This window comes from Mustelus asterias, chromosome 14 (genome assembly GCF_964213995.1).
Source record: "Mustelus asterias chromosome 14, sMusAst1.hap1.1, whole genome shotgun sequence".
Classification (NCBI taxonomy): Eukaryota; Metazoa; Chordata; class Chondrichthyes; order Carcharhiniformes; family Triakidae; genus Mustelus; species Mustelus asterias.
The window spans coordinates 33,520,587-33,537,875 of record NC_135814.1 but is presented as its reverse complement, the minus strand read 5'-3'; the positions used below and the strand labels follow the sequence as shown (position 1 = coordinate 33,537,875).

The 17,289-nt window shown below is 42.0% G+C and overlaps 2 protein-coding genes across 2 annotated transcripts in view; both read right to left on the bottom strand.

The window, feature by feature from the left end:
* The window catches only part of LOC144503578 (ly6/PLAUR domain-containing protein 1), a 30,640-nt gene extending 28,120 nt beyond the window's left edge, over positions 1–2,520 (bottom strand). Inside the window, exons 1-2 of the mRNA XM_078228138.1 lie at positions 2,472–2,520; positions 1,796–1,933 (exon numbers count right to left, since the gene is read on the bottom strand). Of these exons, the coding sequence (XP_078084264.1) occupies positions 1,796–1,933; positions 2,472–2,520 (187 nt within the window). The remainder of the gene's footprint in view (positions 1–1,795; positions 1,934–2,471) is intronic.
* A 1,235-nt stretch (positions 2,521–3,755) lies between these two features.
* Positions 3,756–17,289, bottom strand: part of nckap5l (NCK-associated protein 5-like) — a 358,788-nt gene continuing 345,254 nt past the window's right edge. Inside the window, exon 17 of the mRNA XM_078228130.1 lies at positions 3,756–5,317. Coding sequence (XP_078084256.1) covers positions 5,033–5,317 — 285 coding nt within the window. The 3' untranslated portion in view covers positions 3,756–5,032. The remainder of the gene's footprint in view (positions 5,318–17,289) is intronic.

Sequence of the window (17,289 nt, the reverse complement as noted above, 5' to 3'; positions counted from 1 at the left end):
AATAGTCAACTTAACTGTAAAGTTTAATTTTAGTCTTTTAGTACATTAATTTTACTTTATCTATCCATGTATGAATCTAGACACGTTAAATTAGAAGAGCAAAACTCAGATAGTTCACCAAGATAAGCTGACCTGAACAATACAGAGTTGTTTGAGTATTCTTTATATGAATGCAATACACTAAACTTCTGCAGAATATGTTAATGGCACCTATTGGTAGGAGGTTTTCATAGCCTCAGTACAGTGAGGCATGATATTGGCTGAAAGCATTAATATTCCTTTATGACATCATTACTGCAGGTCAGCAAGAAATTATTTTCACGTGATTGCTGCAGAGAAATTCTATCTTGAGTAGGTCTTACAATAGTTAGCAATACCATGGCTAAGAAGTTACCGATTGAGACAAAATCCGCATGAAGAGTGAACCCTACAAAGGCTCAGTGTACACCCACCCACGCCTGATACAACAAAGGTTAGGAAAATGGATTTGCAGTGTTTAAAACCAATTCTGAGGCCTTTGGGCACATGGCATGTGCTGTGTTTTTTATTTTATTTGCCAACGGTTAAGGAGCATAGACCAAAAGGTCTCTATCTGTATAGCCATATGATTCCATTCAGTTCAAGGATGTTTAGGCATGGAGATTTTTATACACCAGAACAGATTTAACCTTTGCATTCCTTTTGGTACCATTGAATGCAGCATCACAAGAAAATATAGACGGTGTGTATTAGAGCCATCGCAATGGTTCTAATACCATGGCATAATTGGAGTTCCGAAGAAGTCATATTGGACTTGAAACATTAACTCTGTTACTCGGTGCACTGAAACATTAACTCTTTTACTCTGTGCACTGAGATTTTCCAGCATTTTCTGTTTTAATCATGATTTTATTGGCCTATTGTTCCTAAACATACTTTTAATCTTTTATCCTATTTCACTACATTTTGCCATTCAGTTTCACACAAAGCATGGCATGTTCTATATTAATCTCACCAGTATAATTTCCTCTGCAATAGATTGTGTGCTATGGAAACTTTTGACGTAGGGTATATGTTTTCAGACAGAACCTAAAACTGACCTGAAATTGTCTCTGAATTTTAATGTTTTCAAAACATTACTTGGAGATAGCTAATTATGATGTCACCACATTCTCTTTTCCGCCCTGATTAAAGTGACTTCAATCTTTTCTAATCTCGACAGAATTCAAAGGCTTTGAAAGACTTTCGAATGCATTTCTTGGGAGCAAAAAGAGTTTTCACTTCAATCCTGGAAGTGGAAAATGATTTTTCTTGAAGTTTTTAAGAGGACAACCTCCGGCACCCATGCAGTTTAAATCTTACAATGCAATTTGCACTTGTATCCCTCCTAACTGCAATCATGTCAGTGGCAGTTTGGATGTATTGCCCATACATAGGAATGGTAGGCAGGTAGACACAGAAGAAACATTGAATGGGGAGGTAGATCGATCAGCTGCGTTTTATGTGGCCAAGATTTATTTTAGTTCTTCGGCAATGAAGGGAGACCTAGGTTCACAAGAACCCGGGACACTTCACTGCTTGATGGGGGCTATATCTCACTTCAGGCAGAAATTGGCTGGTCTATAAAAATTAAATTAGGGATGTTTATTGTATCTAGTCGAGAGGAAGAAATTCTAATTACAAGGTTGCAGTGTCAAAATAATCCATTTTTATTTATGTTTACATCCACCGACGAGGAAGCCCAGAGGTAAATTAGAACTAGCGGACCTGAATAAATATTCTCCAACGCAACGTACTGGGGGAAACGGTTCCTTACCATCGCTTTTGACAATCACTTCTTTCAGACACATGTCTTGCACGTTGACTGTACAGTTCGCTATGAACTCCGGAGATGAACAATCGTCGTTTAAGCGGAATTCTTCGCATTGGTAGCACTGGATTTGAAAGCCCAGACCTGGGGAGGTGGGGGGGGGGGGAGGATAAAATAAAGTTAAAACGAATGCGGTGTGTGGATTAATCGACTGTCAAGGCAGTCTCGTCGCTCTTAATTTATCTAAAGATTTGCCCATTGAGATGACAATGGAGAGGTACAGAGTGAAGTGAATCCAATAAACTGCAGAATCGCTCATGCGAAATAATTTCACGGTCTGAGATTATATAAGCTTTGATCATTCGTTTCTGATTCACTTATGGACCTTATTAACTTTTATTGTCATTAATTAACTGCTCCGCGCTCCGACAGATCACACATATTGATTTATGGAGAATAAACTACACAAACCTGAAATGCTTCTCTGCCCCAACCTTAGCATTGATTACAGCAGAGAAAATGCATGTCAGTTTTTTTTTGGTTGAGGCAATTTCAGAAGAAATGACTTCGGATGGTGTGAAATTGACTTTCCTGGGAGCGGGGAAAGACGGGGGGGGGGGGGAGGGGGGGAGGTGGGTAGAGAGAGGGAGAGGAGGAGAGGGCAAGGCAGTGACAGGCTTACCTGTAGAGGCTAAATATCCGCAGAAAGTTGTGTAAATGAAGAGCTCCATTCTGCTCGGGCTGTGGGGAGAAGGTTGGGGGGGGGGGGGGTGAGCGTCCGATCAGTCTCAGGCGAGCTGCCTTGGTCCAGCCATGTCTGCACACTGGGTCCCTCGGCTGAGAAAAACACTGAAGAGTTTGGAGAGAGAGAGAGAGCAAATGGACAAGAGACTCGCACCACGTGACAGCAGTCATCTATCACTTGGGATTCAGGGAGATACATCAGGGGGAGGGAGGTGAAATAGTCATTAAAACTCAGAAAGAGCGGAGTGAGGAACAATCCCAGTGATAAGCTGGAGAAGTGGAGGAATACTGATCAAAGGGAGAGGGGGAAGGATATATTACTGTAAGGGGGAGCGGACAGGATAGAAAAGGTGTTAAATCCTGCCCCCCATGGATAAAATCAATGCTAATAATTACAAGGGCGCTGATTTGGAAACAAAATCGACAGCCTCGTAATTCTTCCCTCCCACAGTTTTCTTGTGAGTTTGGATAAAAGTGGCAGAGGCGATCGTTCCACCTAATGGCAGCGTTTGTGTGCCCAGGGGCTTTGAAGCTGTTAAAAATCAGTTTGTAAAACCCACCACAAGGGCTGCGGGAATACCGCAATCACTGGGACTGAGCTCCGGGGTGCCAAGTGGAGTGAGTGGTTCCTCCTCTAACGCGGAGGGAACTCGCTGACAAAAGCGCCAGTTACGGTCTTCACACAGTTAATCACAACAAGCCTGACAAGCGTTACTGTAACAGTATTAGAGCGGCTTATCCGAAACACTGGATGATTAGCTGTATGCTTCAAAGCTTTTCCATTTGTTCTTTCCTTTCTTTATATATATATTATTGCGATCGCGGTTCAGTGGTCAAATCCCTACTTTGAATAAAAGCGCATTTACGATTTCGCCTCTAACCGCAGCCCGGTGTTTTATTATTAAGTAACTGCAGGTACGCTGCAAGCCTGGCATTGGCATCGATCCTCTGAGTGGAAAGAGGGTGTGTGCGGATAGGGTGGGCACTGGACTCTGCTGTCCAACCCCCCGGTTAACCATCTGAAACCCCGATGGGACCTGCTTTATTCACCCTCACTGAAGCAAAAGGCCACACAGCAAACAACAAAGGCGGACCCAGCTTCCTACAGCCAGGTTACTCATTTTGAAAGTTGCCCCTCTCTGCTGCCGAGACTAAAGAATGACCCAAGGTGCAGTATGATGACACAAGTCTGAAAGCATTTTTTTATTATTAATTTTTTATTATATTCGTCCTTACATGAAAATATGACACGAATTTCTAATATCAACACTCTAAAAGATTGCACCCAGATATTAAAGTAACACTGTTGGTACCGCAAGATTTCGGATTTTTTTTACACACACTTGGTACACTTTATCAGCCGCTCCGGATCAAAGACTTTTGTGTAGAGAATCCTAGAAAATATCAAATATACTACTTTACAATTCCATGTACAAAAGTAGATATAAATATCTCACGGCTAGAAAAAATACACACCATTTGAAATATCGCACCTTTTATTCCCCCCATACACACCCGAGCTTGATAGAAAACAAGGCGGTGGGATCACCAAGTGCAGCTCAGCACACATAAGAGCAGCGCTGTTCCTTAAAGAGATTTGCCCGCTGCCACTGCAGCTGAGATTTCGCACGAAGTTTGTTCAAAAGATAAAAGGAGTGAAGGGGGGAGGGGGAATTAGTTTGTTTGCCTCAACCCCCGCCCCCCTTCCCCGGGAACAGTTTGAGTTTGAGCTCCTAACGGGATTTGTGCTCATTATGTAGAACAACATTTAAAATCAAAACACTACCATGTGTGTCACAGATATCCCTGACATAGACTTAGTTTTAAAAAAACGTGGAGGGGGCGGGGGGGGGGGGGGAATGGACAAAAACCCTGGAAGAGCCTGGGAAACACATTGATTCAAGTCACCTGAGAGTTTAACATTTGCCTGGCCTGGCTTCCTCGGTCACTCACGTAGATACAACACTTGGGAAAAGTACAGAAACACTGTGACAGGCGGCCGTACACTATTTTTTTAAAAAAAGCCACCTGTCATATCTCCAAGACTACACCACTTGTGGAATAGTTCATGGCTTCTGGAATTTAATTCCAATCATACACATAAAACCGGGATGAACAAATGTCAACGTTAACCTGTGATATCCGACTGTCCAGTTCGAGGTGTGTAAGCCCAAGAGGATTGCACCATTGTTTTGCCATTTATTGCTTCATGGATTTGCTACAAATATATTTTTTCAATTTACAGAAACAGTAACATATTTATACAGTGCAAAATCGTCTTCCTTAAATCAGTTAATTCACTATTACAGGAGTTGCAGCGTTTCCCAGTTTTCATTCAGCTGTCAATGTCTGACACTCATTCGCCATTCGTTGGGCTCTCTCCATTCAAGCTGGTGGCCCATTTCGCTGTGGTACCGTCTCGCCGACCTTCCCAATGTCTTTACTTAGCGGCCCAAGTACTCCATTGGGGCGTTCAATGCGTTTCGCAACGTTTTATTCCTACACCTCATTGGACGCTTGACTGGCGCAAGATGAGAAACTATCATACAGAGAGTCACTGAGTGACTCCACATTGTCCACGCCGGGTTTTTCAGGCGAATTTAGTGAGGGCTCCTCGTTTTTCCCGGCGCTCTCCTTCTCCACTTGGGGTTTTGTCGAACACTTCTTATCCTCTTCTATAATACGCAAACTGTTGTAGTTGATCCTGTTGAGGGTGTCCAACGAGACGGTTGGCAGACTGGATAGCGTGAGGTCTGGCCCCTCTTTTCCCACTTGTTTGATTTTCTGTAATAAATCAAAATTGAACAGATTACACTCTTAGGAACTCATGAGGGTTCAGGGTGGGAATAGTTTCCTGTTACATTTATGCTGTCCTTCCAGCCGCGTTAACTCCTCATGTTGCAAACACTACAGGATCTCGAGTCACAATGGGGAATGCTCAATCTCTGGAATACAGCCAGTTCCTGGGGGGAAGGGGGGGGGGGGGCGGTGCGGACACACCATGCATGTTGCATAGTTTCTGGAGATAACCTCTGCTTCGTTTCCAGTTGCATAGTCAATGAAGCTGCTGGGCTCGTTCGCAGAGGTCAATCACAGTACAACCTTATTCCACTTTTAAGATATCATCTCAGGAAACCGATACCATGTCAGTAGAAATTCCCTTCGTGATTATGTCTACCTACTTTTCAATAACACTCAGTCGCCTTTGCTATGGGACTCGCAGACTGTTCACATCACTATTATAAAGAGCTCTTAATGTGATCCTCATGGTAAATGGATCAGTTATATATGTTGGTACCTCACACTATTTGTCAGTACGTCCAGGTCAAAATCAGGGTGAAGACTCAGAAGTTGACAAGTAGTTAAAGCGAGTGCACATTTAATCCAGATGAGAGCAGCAGGGTTGGATCAATTGAACTGTTTCAGCGCCTATGGTGCAATAATCTAGTGGAACTCACTGCCTAGCTTTCCATCTGTCTTTGAAAGTATTAGCTTTAGACCCGTCTTCAAAAGGACCATTCACAGACTTTGCTAAACAGTTTGCATCCTCTTTTTAAAAGAGAAGGGTAACAAAAAAACCTTTTTTTTATTTTCTATATTTATTGAATTATTCATTTATTGACTAGCACAATGGAGAGATTTTGAACTCAGAAATCAAAGTGCATTTATACTTGGACATAAAAACTGCCATTTGACTCGAGCATTTCAAAGTGCAGACAGCATTTAATCAATATTGCAGACTTGTCACAAACGAGTGTCTTAATGCAAGAACTCCCAAGAAGTAAATCTATAGTTGAAAGCACCCATTGCAAAAGATTATGTACCAAGCAGCTATAAAATCAATGTTAAATCCATCAGCATTCACTGGTTAGCCCAAAGTTGAGGATTAGTCAGTGGAACTACAAGTTTCTTGGTGCTTTTATAGTCGAATATTTCAACTATTTTTTCTTTTAGCTCCCAATTGAAAGGAATGGGTAGATGGTCTATTTGCAGACAATTATTTTTGCTTCAGTTGCTGTACAGTTGCCAAAATGGCCTAAAAGTTAGCTTTCATTTAAATTGTTTTTGACTAAGCAACCGTTTCGATTCCCACATCCTACCATACCATTCCCAACACACTGGGACATTTCTACAACATTTTAATGAGCACTGAACCCAAAGTCCCCATATGTGGAAAAGTTTGTCCCAATTATTGATTTGATATTTGCATGTACTTCTCCCCTAAAAGCCACAAGATTGAGAGATGCATATTCCAATCCAACATATTAATCTGTTGTCAATCCTATTATGCATGTGCGAAGCAGAAGTCAGGCACCTCGGGACAATGTGAACATAACATCAGAGGCTGACCCATTCATATTTAATGGCTATGAACCCTCTTGTGGCTCATTACAGTCTTGTTATTGGGGATACTGGACATTCATTACCAACCCATTTTTGAGCAATAGTGGTGCAAATCTTTGGGAGTTCAGATGAACGTGGTAAAGTATAGGAAAATCATGAAACAGAAAGCATTTTTCCCTTCCCTTCCAGTTTGTAAGAGTTTGGTACACTTGTATCATAGAAATCATAGAAACCCTACAGTGCAGAAGGAGGCCATTTTGCCCATCGAGTCTGCACCGACCACAATCCCACCCAGGCCCTACCCCCACACATTTACCCGCTAATCCCTCTAACCTACGCATCTCAGGACTCTAAGGGGCAATTTTTTTTAACCTGGCCAATCAACCTAACCCGCACATCTTTGGACTATCTTATAGTCTATGGACTATCTTATAGTATCTCCCCCTCCCCAAAGACAGGTAAACAGTTGAAGGGTTGAAGTTGAAGACTATCTTATAGTCTATGGACTATCTTATAGTATCTCCCCCTCCCCAAAGATAGGTAAACAGTTGAAGGGTTGAAGTTGAAGACTATCTTATAGTCTATAGACTATCTTATAGTATCTCCCCCTCCCCAAAGACAGGTAAACAGTTGAAGGGGACTGCCATAAATTGTGGATAAACCTTTGTGTAATCTATTATTCACTGAAAACACCAAATAAAATAAGTGAACACCAACATCACAATTGTATATTTTGATCAGGCCCATTTGTGAACTATATCATCAGTGGAATATTATATTCTGAATAAAATTCACTGAACTCAATAGGCCCTGAACAAGTGAGAAAGGTCATTCAGGGGGAGTTCAGTGGTTATTTATTGTCCCTAGGTAAACTGTTTTACTCTGACGAAGATTGCACTTTTTGTTGTCAAGAAACATTAAAAGGAGCCAAGTCTGCTTGTTGGACCATCTGTATCTAGGTCAATGTCAGTAATAATTAAGAGCAGTAAGTATGATAAACCTGCTCAGAATCAAAGGTTTGCAAGGAATCAGATAACGAGACAGTTATGAAGGATGAAACATAAAAATTAATAAATTACATACATGTAATAACAAAAAGATTTGAGAGCTTTGTATAGGGATCAAAGATATGAATTACAATATTGAACAGGAATAAAACACAATCTTTCAATATCATAATCTTTCAGTATCATCTTATATAACTGATGACAGGCTAAAAAACAAATAGCATTGCCATATATATGGGAGAGATGGATAATTATAGGCGATTAACCAAGATAGAGTATTAAAATGAAAATGTTAATAATGGTTATCATTTGATTTTATTTATGCATTTGGTTTTAGTTAAATTTCTATCTGCTTTTCAGTCAATTAAATGGAGTAAGGATACTTGGTTAACAGATTAGTGGTGTTGCATGACACAAAAGTAATCTAAAGAAGATGATATCATGCTGCTCTGGAGACTTAATCATCTTTTTATTGAGAAATTAATAAAACCTAGGTCCATAGTGCAGTACACCATCAAGGTTGCAAAGCATTGTAAAATAAATCAAGAGGCAGTGATTCAGTGTTAAAAAGCTCAAGTTTTAAAAGCCAGAGGATTGCAGGAAGGAAAGTTAAAGGTAAAATGGCCATCCATAGATTTGAGATCCTGAAAGAGAACAAGTTAAAATAGGAAACTGTATAATGAGTCTTAATTAAAACACAAGTGGGGATACAGTTAAGCAAGGATGAAAATGCATGTGTTATTTGGAGATTGGGAGGACCACAAAAAATTGCAGCAGTGTTGCTCATAGTGGTACTAGCTGAATAAAGAGGCTTGAAAGATTATAGCAAAGGGAGAGGTTGGATGTTAAACGTAAGAAAGTACATGGCGTGGCACAGTGGTTAGCACTGCTGCTTCACAACGCCAGGGACCCGGGTTCAATTCCCGCTTGGGTCACTGTCTGTGTGGAGTTTGCACTTTCACCCTATTGCATGGATTTCCTCCGGGTGCTCCGGTTTCCTCCCACAGTCTGAAAGACGTGCTGGTTAGGTGCATTGACCCGAACAGGCACTGGACTGTGGTGACTAGGGGAATTTCACAGTAACTTCATTGCAGTAAGCCTTACTTGTGACTAATAAATAAACTTTACTTTTACTTTACGTACATAAAACAAGAAACTTTGGTATGCTGTCCAGAAGATTGAGATGAAAAAGTGTCCCCAGATATTGATGCTGTGTTTATCGCTCAGTAGATAGATTTTATACAGTATTAAAAATTATTGTAGAAGTGCTCTTCATAAAAGGAACCAAGACAGTTGACAATGAAATTATATGTTCAGTGAGACCCACCATATCTAGAGCTTTATGGAGTGCACAGATATTTGGGCAAAGTTACGAAGATTTTGGCTCAAATCTTTGTGAACTTCTGATGATTTATGGCTAGAATATTTGGAAATAACTAAGCAATGGAGGTAAGATTGTTGGGACACAAGTTAGAACAGAAAGTGGAAAAATAGCATCAGGAAACAAGAGAAACAAAAATAATACCCAGAAGTAGGGGGCTCTGATTAGGGACTGGAAAGAATAGCTGGTGGAAAAGCAGGAAGGCAATAGTAGTAGTAGGCAATAGCAGGAAGGCCTTTCAATAAAGTTGCATTTAGCAACAGTAACCAGGATTCAGCCACTTTCAAAAAGAGATTGAAAGTTGGGTTGAGATGTTTCAGGCAAAATATGAAGCTTGACGCAAAGGACAGAACTTACAAAATCAAGCACAATGGTTAACTTGATTGAGCCAAGATTGAATACGTGTCCAAGGGATAGAAGAGCAAGATATGAAACTTCCCATGTCAGCAAAAATAACATCACATACTGGCACTAGGCCATGTAGTGAAAGCAGCAGCTAGAACTGAATAACGGAGAAAAGGAATTCTCAACAAGCACTCCAGTTTATTAATTTATACTGCCAAACTAGACAGGTCCCGATTACAAAGTGTGCCCTACTGCTTGGCATTCTGCAAGAAGCTCCTCAGATCAGAAGAGCTCAGAGGTAAGAAGAGATGAAAATGGACATGGAAAAAAATGGTTAATACTTGATAAATTGGGTTACTGTAACATTCTATGTACTAATCAACTAGATTGATATGTGGATAGTTGGATATGGAGATGGATGTTTTCTGAAAGATATCTTTATTCAGTAACATAGTGCTAGATTATTACTGGGGGGGCGGGGGGAGTGGGAGGTGGGGTGACTCCAGTTGCCCCAACCTAAACATTGGGGATGAGCCCACCTCTGCTTAGCCGGCTTGCCCCTCTTTAATTTCTTTTTGGTGATGATCCTTTAATTAGTATAAGGCAGGACCTCCACCCAATCAGAGGTTGGAAGTTCTGCACACCAGAGATATGGTCAAGGAAGTGGTGTTCAGTGATGGACCCGGACATTCAGAAATAATAGGGATCTTGCTAAGGGTTGGCTGACAGTCTGCAGTGAGGTAGCATGAGGGATATTTTGTGCAGGGCTGGGTGGTGGGGGGAGGGTGGGTAGGGTGTGGGTGTTGGGTGGCCAGGGTGGTTGTGAAGAAGCAAAACTCAAAACTCTGGAAAGGGCTTTTGATTGACATTGGTGACTCAGGAAGACAGAGGCATTTAATTGTCCTCTTGAGGGCCTCAGTTGAGCTATGGGCGGGTGACCCACCAGATGCCTCTCTCGTTGCTTGTAAAGTCATGATGAGGCTGCCAATGGTACGGTTCCCTAAATTTATGGGATCCAGCCTCCTGTTTTTCCATAAAATGCAGCCTGTGGTGAATTTTTGTTGATTTTGTTTTTGCAAAAGCGGTGTTACTTTAATTAAGGACAACATGCAAACTAAGTGCATTAAATACTTTCTTAGTCTTGTACAAATTACAACTTTAAAATATAATTTATGAACCATAAAATGCCATCAAATCTATATAGATAGGTGTTTATTGATATATGTTTAATAGAGCTTTGCCTATGCGTTCAACTTGTCAATAATGGTTCATACTTTAATGTATCAATATCATTCAACCATATACACTAAATTAATGGTGTTTTACTGTGAATAACTCAACCAGGAAGTTGGTAGTTTGAATGATACAAAAGTTCATTGATTTTGATTACCAATTCACATTGGAACTTGATAGACTCAGAATAACAGTCAAACTTTTTCAGGTATAATTGTAAAATGATGCTGTCTATTTGCCAAATATAGTCTGATCACACAATGGGACATTACAATGGGATTGAATTAATCTTCGAATTATGTCTACAGTGAACAGGCATTATAACAAATCAATGTAAACTGAGTTTGAAGGATAAAAAATTGCATTTGTCTGCAATATTTCAAATTATAAAAATAATAGAAGTAATAATTATGCGCTGACATAAATTGCACTGCTGTGGCCTATAAAATAGCAGGAAAAATTAGAAGGATGGTCAGGTTAGTGTGGGAAAAGGCCCAGCAATTTAATACTGATATGATATATCTTCACTACGCTCTTAGTGGCAAGATTATAATCATGAGCAGTTGAGTGGAAATGGGAAGTACCAGCTACACATTCTACAGGCTGCAAAGTCTTTACATGGTTGACAGCTTCAAGGTGGACAAAGAGAACAAATGGATAGAGGTCATGCAAATTATCTTAAAGATGATTTGCTGCCAACTGATTATGAACAACATCTCAGTTAAATACAATAGGAAGAAAATGTTAGCAAAAAAGATTAAAGATAACTGAGAAGCAAGTTAAAAACAGGCAGTGAAAAACATTTTTTTCTGGAAAGTATATTTCAGCATCAGAGAGAATAAGAAAAGCCATCAGACAACAACATTAATTTTCAAACTACTTCTATTTAGGTAAATGCCCAGAAAGATTATATCCTGAGAATGTACTACTTATTCTGAAATCAATTTTCTTCTGAAATACAATATACTGGAGTAGAAATTGCTAAGCATTGGACCTGTATTTTCAGGTGTCAAATGGGTACAAAGCATATTATTTCAGCAGGGGGGATGCACTGTGCCAAATATGCACAAGTATTGTGTCCATTGCTAAATTTGTGAGGCCCTTTGAAACAAGCTCAATCTCCTTAAATATGTAAATGAGGGGTCTAATTACCATGTATACTCCTTTTAAAAATGTGAGTGGGTTGGCAACAGGACCAATTTGTGTTGATCATCACGCCTCTTGCTTCGAGTACACATTGGTCACACATAATCAAATCTGAACTCATAAAAGGAGTCCAGATTAATTTCTACCCCACCATTTCAACAATGTCACAGAACTTTCAAAGCTCAGATTTTATATAATCACTGTAGTCATTTCTATAATCATCCACGCATAATGAAAGCAAACTCATCTTTGACTCATTCTTAAACATAGCAAAGTTTAGGATGTATTTTACATTATTATATAACATGTAAAATTGTATAATAGAATAGTCCATAATATAGCATGTTGCATTTGCTTTTGTAAATCATGAATTTGTAAAAAAAAAAGTGATCTGCTGTGACGCTACTGTGCCTTTAAGAAATGTATTTCTAATCACGTTCTCTGCAGTTTGTAAGCAGGCCTGTTTTTTTTTGTTATTGGCCCCGAGCTGTCTGAGCCAATATCCTTTCACTATTGCTAAAGTTATATCATGGGACTTTTGTTTATTTTCATTCTGGGCCTAATACAGTGTCCTGGGGTTTTATGACCCTTTTTGAATTGTTAGGGAGAAATCATTGACAGGTCAGGTGGGACAGTTTTTTTCACAGGGTTACCTTTAGTTTGGTAGAAGCTGTTTGGACTGAAGGCTGGGGGCAGTGTTTTTGTCTCTGTCCCTGATATTGGAAATTCTGCTGTCTGCTGGCTAGTTAGAAGCTGTTTGGACAGCAGGCTGGAAGCAGTCTTTTTTGCCTCTCTGGAGTGAAAATTTTGGTTTGTTAGCTAGAAGCTAGAGACAAGCAGTGGCTCTGTCTCTAGCTCGAGGTGTGCTGGGAGCTCCAGAACAGGGAAGTCAGAGTTTCAATTCTGAATCCACAATCTGATTCATAGCAGATGTTGCAAAGCTGCAAAATCCAGCATCATGTGAGCATACTTACTTTTTGTGCTAAGCCTGGGATGGGGTGTATGTTTGTGGGGGTGTGATTGTTTGGAACAGCTGCTAACGTTCTTAGCTGTTAAGGTTTATACAATGTTATAGTTGTGTTTGTGTAATTGGTAAAAGCTATTGCTAATTTTCTTACTGTATGTTAACTGTATTCTCAAATAAGCTTTGGTTGATAAAAGCTCCCTAGTGGGTCACTTGAATCATACCTGGGGTGAAACATCTAATGCTTACCTGTGCCAAATTCAAAGTGCAAAATGTATGGTCTTGGCTGACTTCACAACATACCTTTGAGTCTCTGACCCAAGTTATAACACTGCATATAGTAAAATGAAGAATTACAGCCTCATTACCCTACATAGTAATTTTCTCATCTTAACCAAAGAATCAGTCAGTGGGTTTAGCCTGTGATAATGTGCACCCCACTTGAGAGGAAAAAAATTAAAGCAATATTGCCCCCTACAACCTTTTAACTGGCAAATCACGATTGAAGATAAGGTATCGACAAACCTAAGGTAAAGGAAGGAGGACAAAAACAGTCAGTGAAAAAGAAAGAAACTGCTAAAGACATAGAAGTAACCAACCATTACGAGTCAGGAGGATCTATTCATAAATGAAAATGAGGAAAAAATCTTTGTTTCTTTACTTACTGAAATACTTGAGATTCAGAAATTTACACAAAAAACATAGGCCTGAATTTTCTGGATGGCTGGGGCTTGCTATCTGGACAGATGGCGGGGAATGAATCCCCCACAACTCCAACAGACCCACTGCCATTTTACACTCTAATGAGCTTTTATTGCAGCAGGCGGAACCTCTGTCCTCAGCTGGAAGGCTGACATCCCTCTAATCCATCCAGGAACAATGCTGTATTGGCCAGATGAGGCACTCCAGCGCTATGCCTGGGACTAACGGCAAAATCCTCCCATCTCACCCGTGACAGGTTCCTGGCGGATGGGGACGGAAAATTTCATGGCAGGCAAAAAATTGGAAACCTACCAGCATAAAAGCAGATTGCAATTCTCTCAATGGTGGGTTAATGGCGGTTTGGCTGTCCTGCTGCCTGGTGGCGTGAAGGCCATTTGCATTAATTTCCATCTCATGCTCATTAAAACAGCTGCTTGCCGAAATCTCCTCGCACCTTCCAATCTTGCATCACGCCAGCCGGAAATTACGGTGACCTCAAACCCTTTTGGAAATCTTTGGTATGCACAAGTCAGACCACAGTTCCTTCGTGACTTTGAGGTGAGTGCAATATACATAGATTACCTGCCATAGACTGTGCCACTCTACACTACACTGCTGGGGCTGTAGAGTTGGTCCCCTCCTGTTCTGTGCCGACATTGTCTGCAAGGCTGGCACTGTACTGTGGTACTCATGCAGTCCTCCATATTCAGACACAGGCTAGTACTGTGCCGGGGGTGTGAGAGTGCAGGGATCTCTGCAGCCTCCATATTAACCAATTCGAAACGGTGGGTTGTGAGGTGAGGATGACGAAGACAAGGGGGCCAATGGGGAAGCAAGGGGAGGGGGAATTGCAGGGCAAGAGGGTATGACAGAAGGCAGAGGGGCAAGGAGATGAAGGAGGATGATGAACAATGGAAGGCAGAGGGAAGACCCAAGGAAGCTGGACCCTAACAAGGTTGCATTAAACTGACAAACAAGAGGCTCAAAAGGATAACAAATCTTTGACTGGAAAGGGATGCACATAAAGTCTGAAATATTGGGGGAGGAGGCTGTCAGCGTGGTACATTGGGGATGGTTCACAAAAAGACTCAGAATCATAGAATCCCTCCAGTGCCAAAAGAGGCCATTCAGCCCACCGAGTCTGCACCGACTCTCCAAAAAAGCATCCTACCAGGCCCTCCCCTTCGCCCTATCCTCGTAACCCTACTCGTTTACCTTAGTTATTCCACGTAACCTATATATCTTTGGACACTAAGGGGCAATTTAGAAGTCGGGGGTATGAGTTTTGAGAGGGTCACTGTTATCATTAGCCCTCATTGAAATGTGGAACTATGTTGTGTGAAGGTTACAGTTTTTGTTCAGGAGCTGGCAAACAGCAGTCACCCAGTTGCAAAATGGAAAGGAGTCACAGATGACAAGCAGTCCGGGGCTATGTTGATTCCATAGTCAGAGTGATGAGACAGTGCAGAAGAGCAGTGGGTATGTAACAGGAGCAATCATTGGGAGCGTGGTGTACCCCAGCTGTAGCGAGGAGCAAGAGTTGTGTACTCCACAGCTTGTGTGCAGGCCTGTCTTACAGTCAATGTTCCTGGGCTTGGTGGTTCTGTATTGGGCTTCAGAGAGAATGGTGACTTGTGACACCTGTAGGCTGTAGATAGGGAAGACACAATACCGGGAGCGGGGGGTTATGTGAAGCTCTCGCGGGAGGTTCACCTCTGTGCACACAGCCTCCAGATGGGGTGGATCGAGCTCCTCATGGGGCATGGGCACTTCACAGGTGATGGGTTTGGAAGGGAGGGTTGAAGTATCTATTACAACAATGGGATCCAGTATTACTGGAGAAATACAGGAGGTAGTTCTAACTTCATATAGTGATGCTCGAGGTAAACTGCAGATACACGGACAGTGAGGGATGAGGCATTGAACTTGATCCTGAAGTAGATGTGTAGCAGCACCACCATGAGGTCCCAGAACAATTGTGTCCAACAAAAACAAAAGTAACACTGGCTCTGTCTGGGGGGAGTATAATGCAGTGTGGGAGGACCACTATGCTGGGCAATGGGGCCCCTCCTTGGGGATGCCCTGTCACTTATGGGTGCCGCTAGAGTGGACAGGATCCAGGTCAGTTACAAAGGAGAGAGACCTCTTTGCCCAGGAAACAACTGAAAGCTAATCCTTTCATTCTGCGCTGTTAAAGGGATAGACACAATTCACTGGCTTCACATCAAAGTCGCGACATCGACAGAGTATAGGTAGGAATGTAGTCTTGGTGAATTCAGGCAATCGTGAAGAGGGCACAGCTCCATTATATATGGCATCCCATCGGCGAAGGGCAGTCACATGTTAACAATGAACGTCATTCATCACTTGTCAAGCGGCTTCCACTCATTGACCATGAGCAACTGGTATGTCAGCTCAAAGAATGGAGAACACAGCTGCTTTGAACAAAGAACAAAGAACAATACAGCACAGGAACAGGCCCTTCGGCCCTCCAAGCCCGCGCCGCTCCCCGGTCCAGGATTGAATCCTGAATCCAGGATCCCCGCCCAATTTTCCAGCCTATCTACATACTAATATCCTATCCACCGAGCTGTCCCTCACAGCTACGATGCTTTGGTTCAATTATCTTAATTACACCTTGTGGAGATGCCAACATTGGACTGGGGCAGTACAGTAAGAAGTCTCACAACACCAGATTAAAATCCAACAGGTTTATTTGGAATCACCAGCTTTCGGAGCGCTGCTCCTTCATCAGGTGAGTCACCTGATCGTCAGGTTGACTCATCTGATGAAGGAGTAGTGCTCCGAAAGCTCGTGATTCCAAACAAACCTGTTGGACTTTAACCTGGTGTTGTGAGACTTCTTACTGTGCGCACCTTGTCACCCCACAGGAGGCTCCAGATGTTACATTTCTAGAATGGCAGCTGGATCACATCAATGTGTGAGTGTGCTAGCATCTCAGGGTACAAGTTCTATCAGAGATGTGCTCGCCCGATTGAGGTGTGTGTCTCTGCACGAATGGAGGGTGAGGGTGAGCGTTGTGACAGATCTTCCTGAGCCGCCTCATCCTCGGAAGTGGTTTGGAGGCTCAGTGTGCTGCTCAGCTGCTGGAGGGCCTCGATCTGCTCGTGCCTAGAAAATAGAGAACAGAGTTTTAGTTGATGAGCATAAGCTAGTTCAGACTACATGTGACTCATTGTGATTGTCAGGATTTGAGGAAGTGATGGAGCTGTGATCCATGCTCGGTTTTAGGGAGAGACCGGTCTTCTCATCCCCACAGGAGCAATCCCTATCCTCCCCAGCAAGTTTGGCTGCACCTTGCCGCCCCTCTCCTACTCTGGGCTCTCTCGCCTTTGTTGTGTGCAGGTTTGGCCTAAATGAAGGTGAAAGAAAAGTCTATGATCAGAGGAGTTGGTGCAGAGGTTGGGTGAGATGTATGCTCCCTGTGTGTGGCGAGCCCTCCCCGGAAGGATCAGAGATGGAGTTTGAGCAACATGATAGATGGGGTGGTGGTGATGTGAAAGTTTCTGAGAGAGAATGAGTGTGGGTATGTGTCTCCCCGCAAATGAATGTGCGAGATCTGTGAAGAGAGTCCCTTTTGAAGATATGATGGCATGATAGGAATTAGATACTG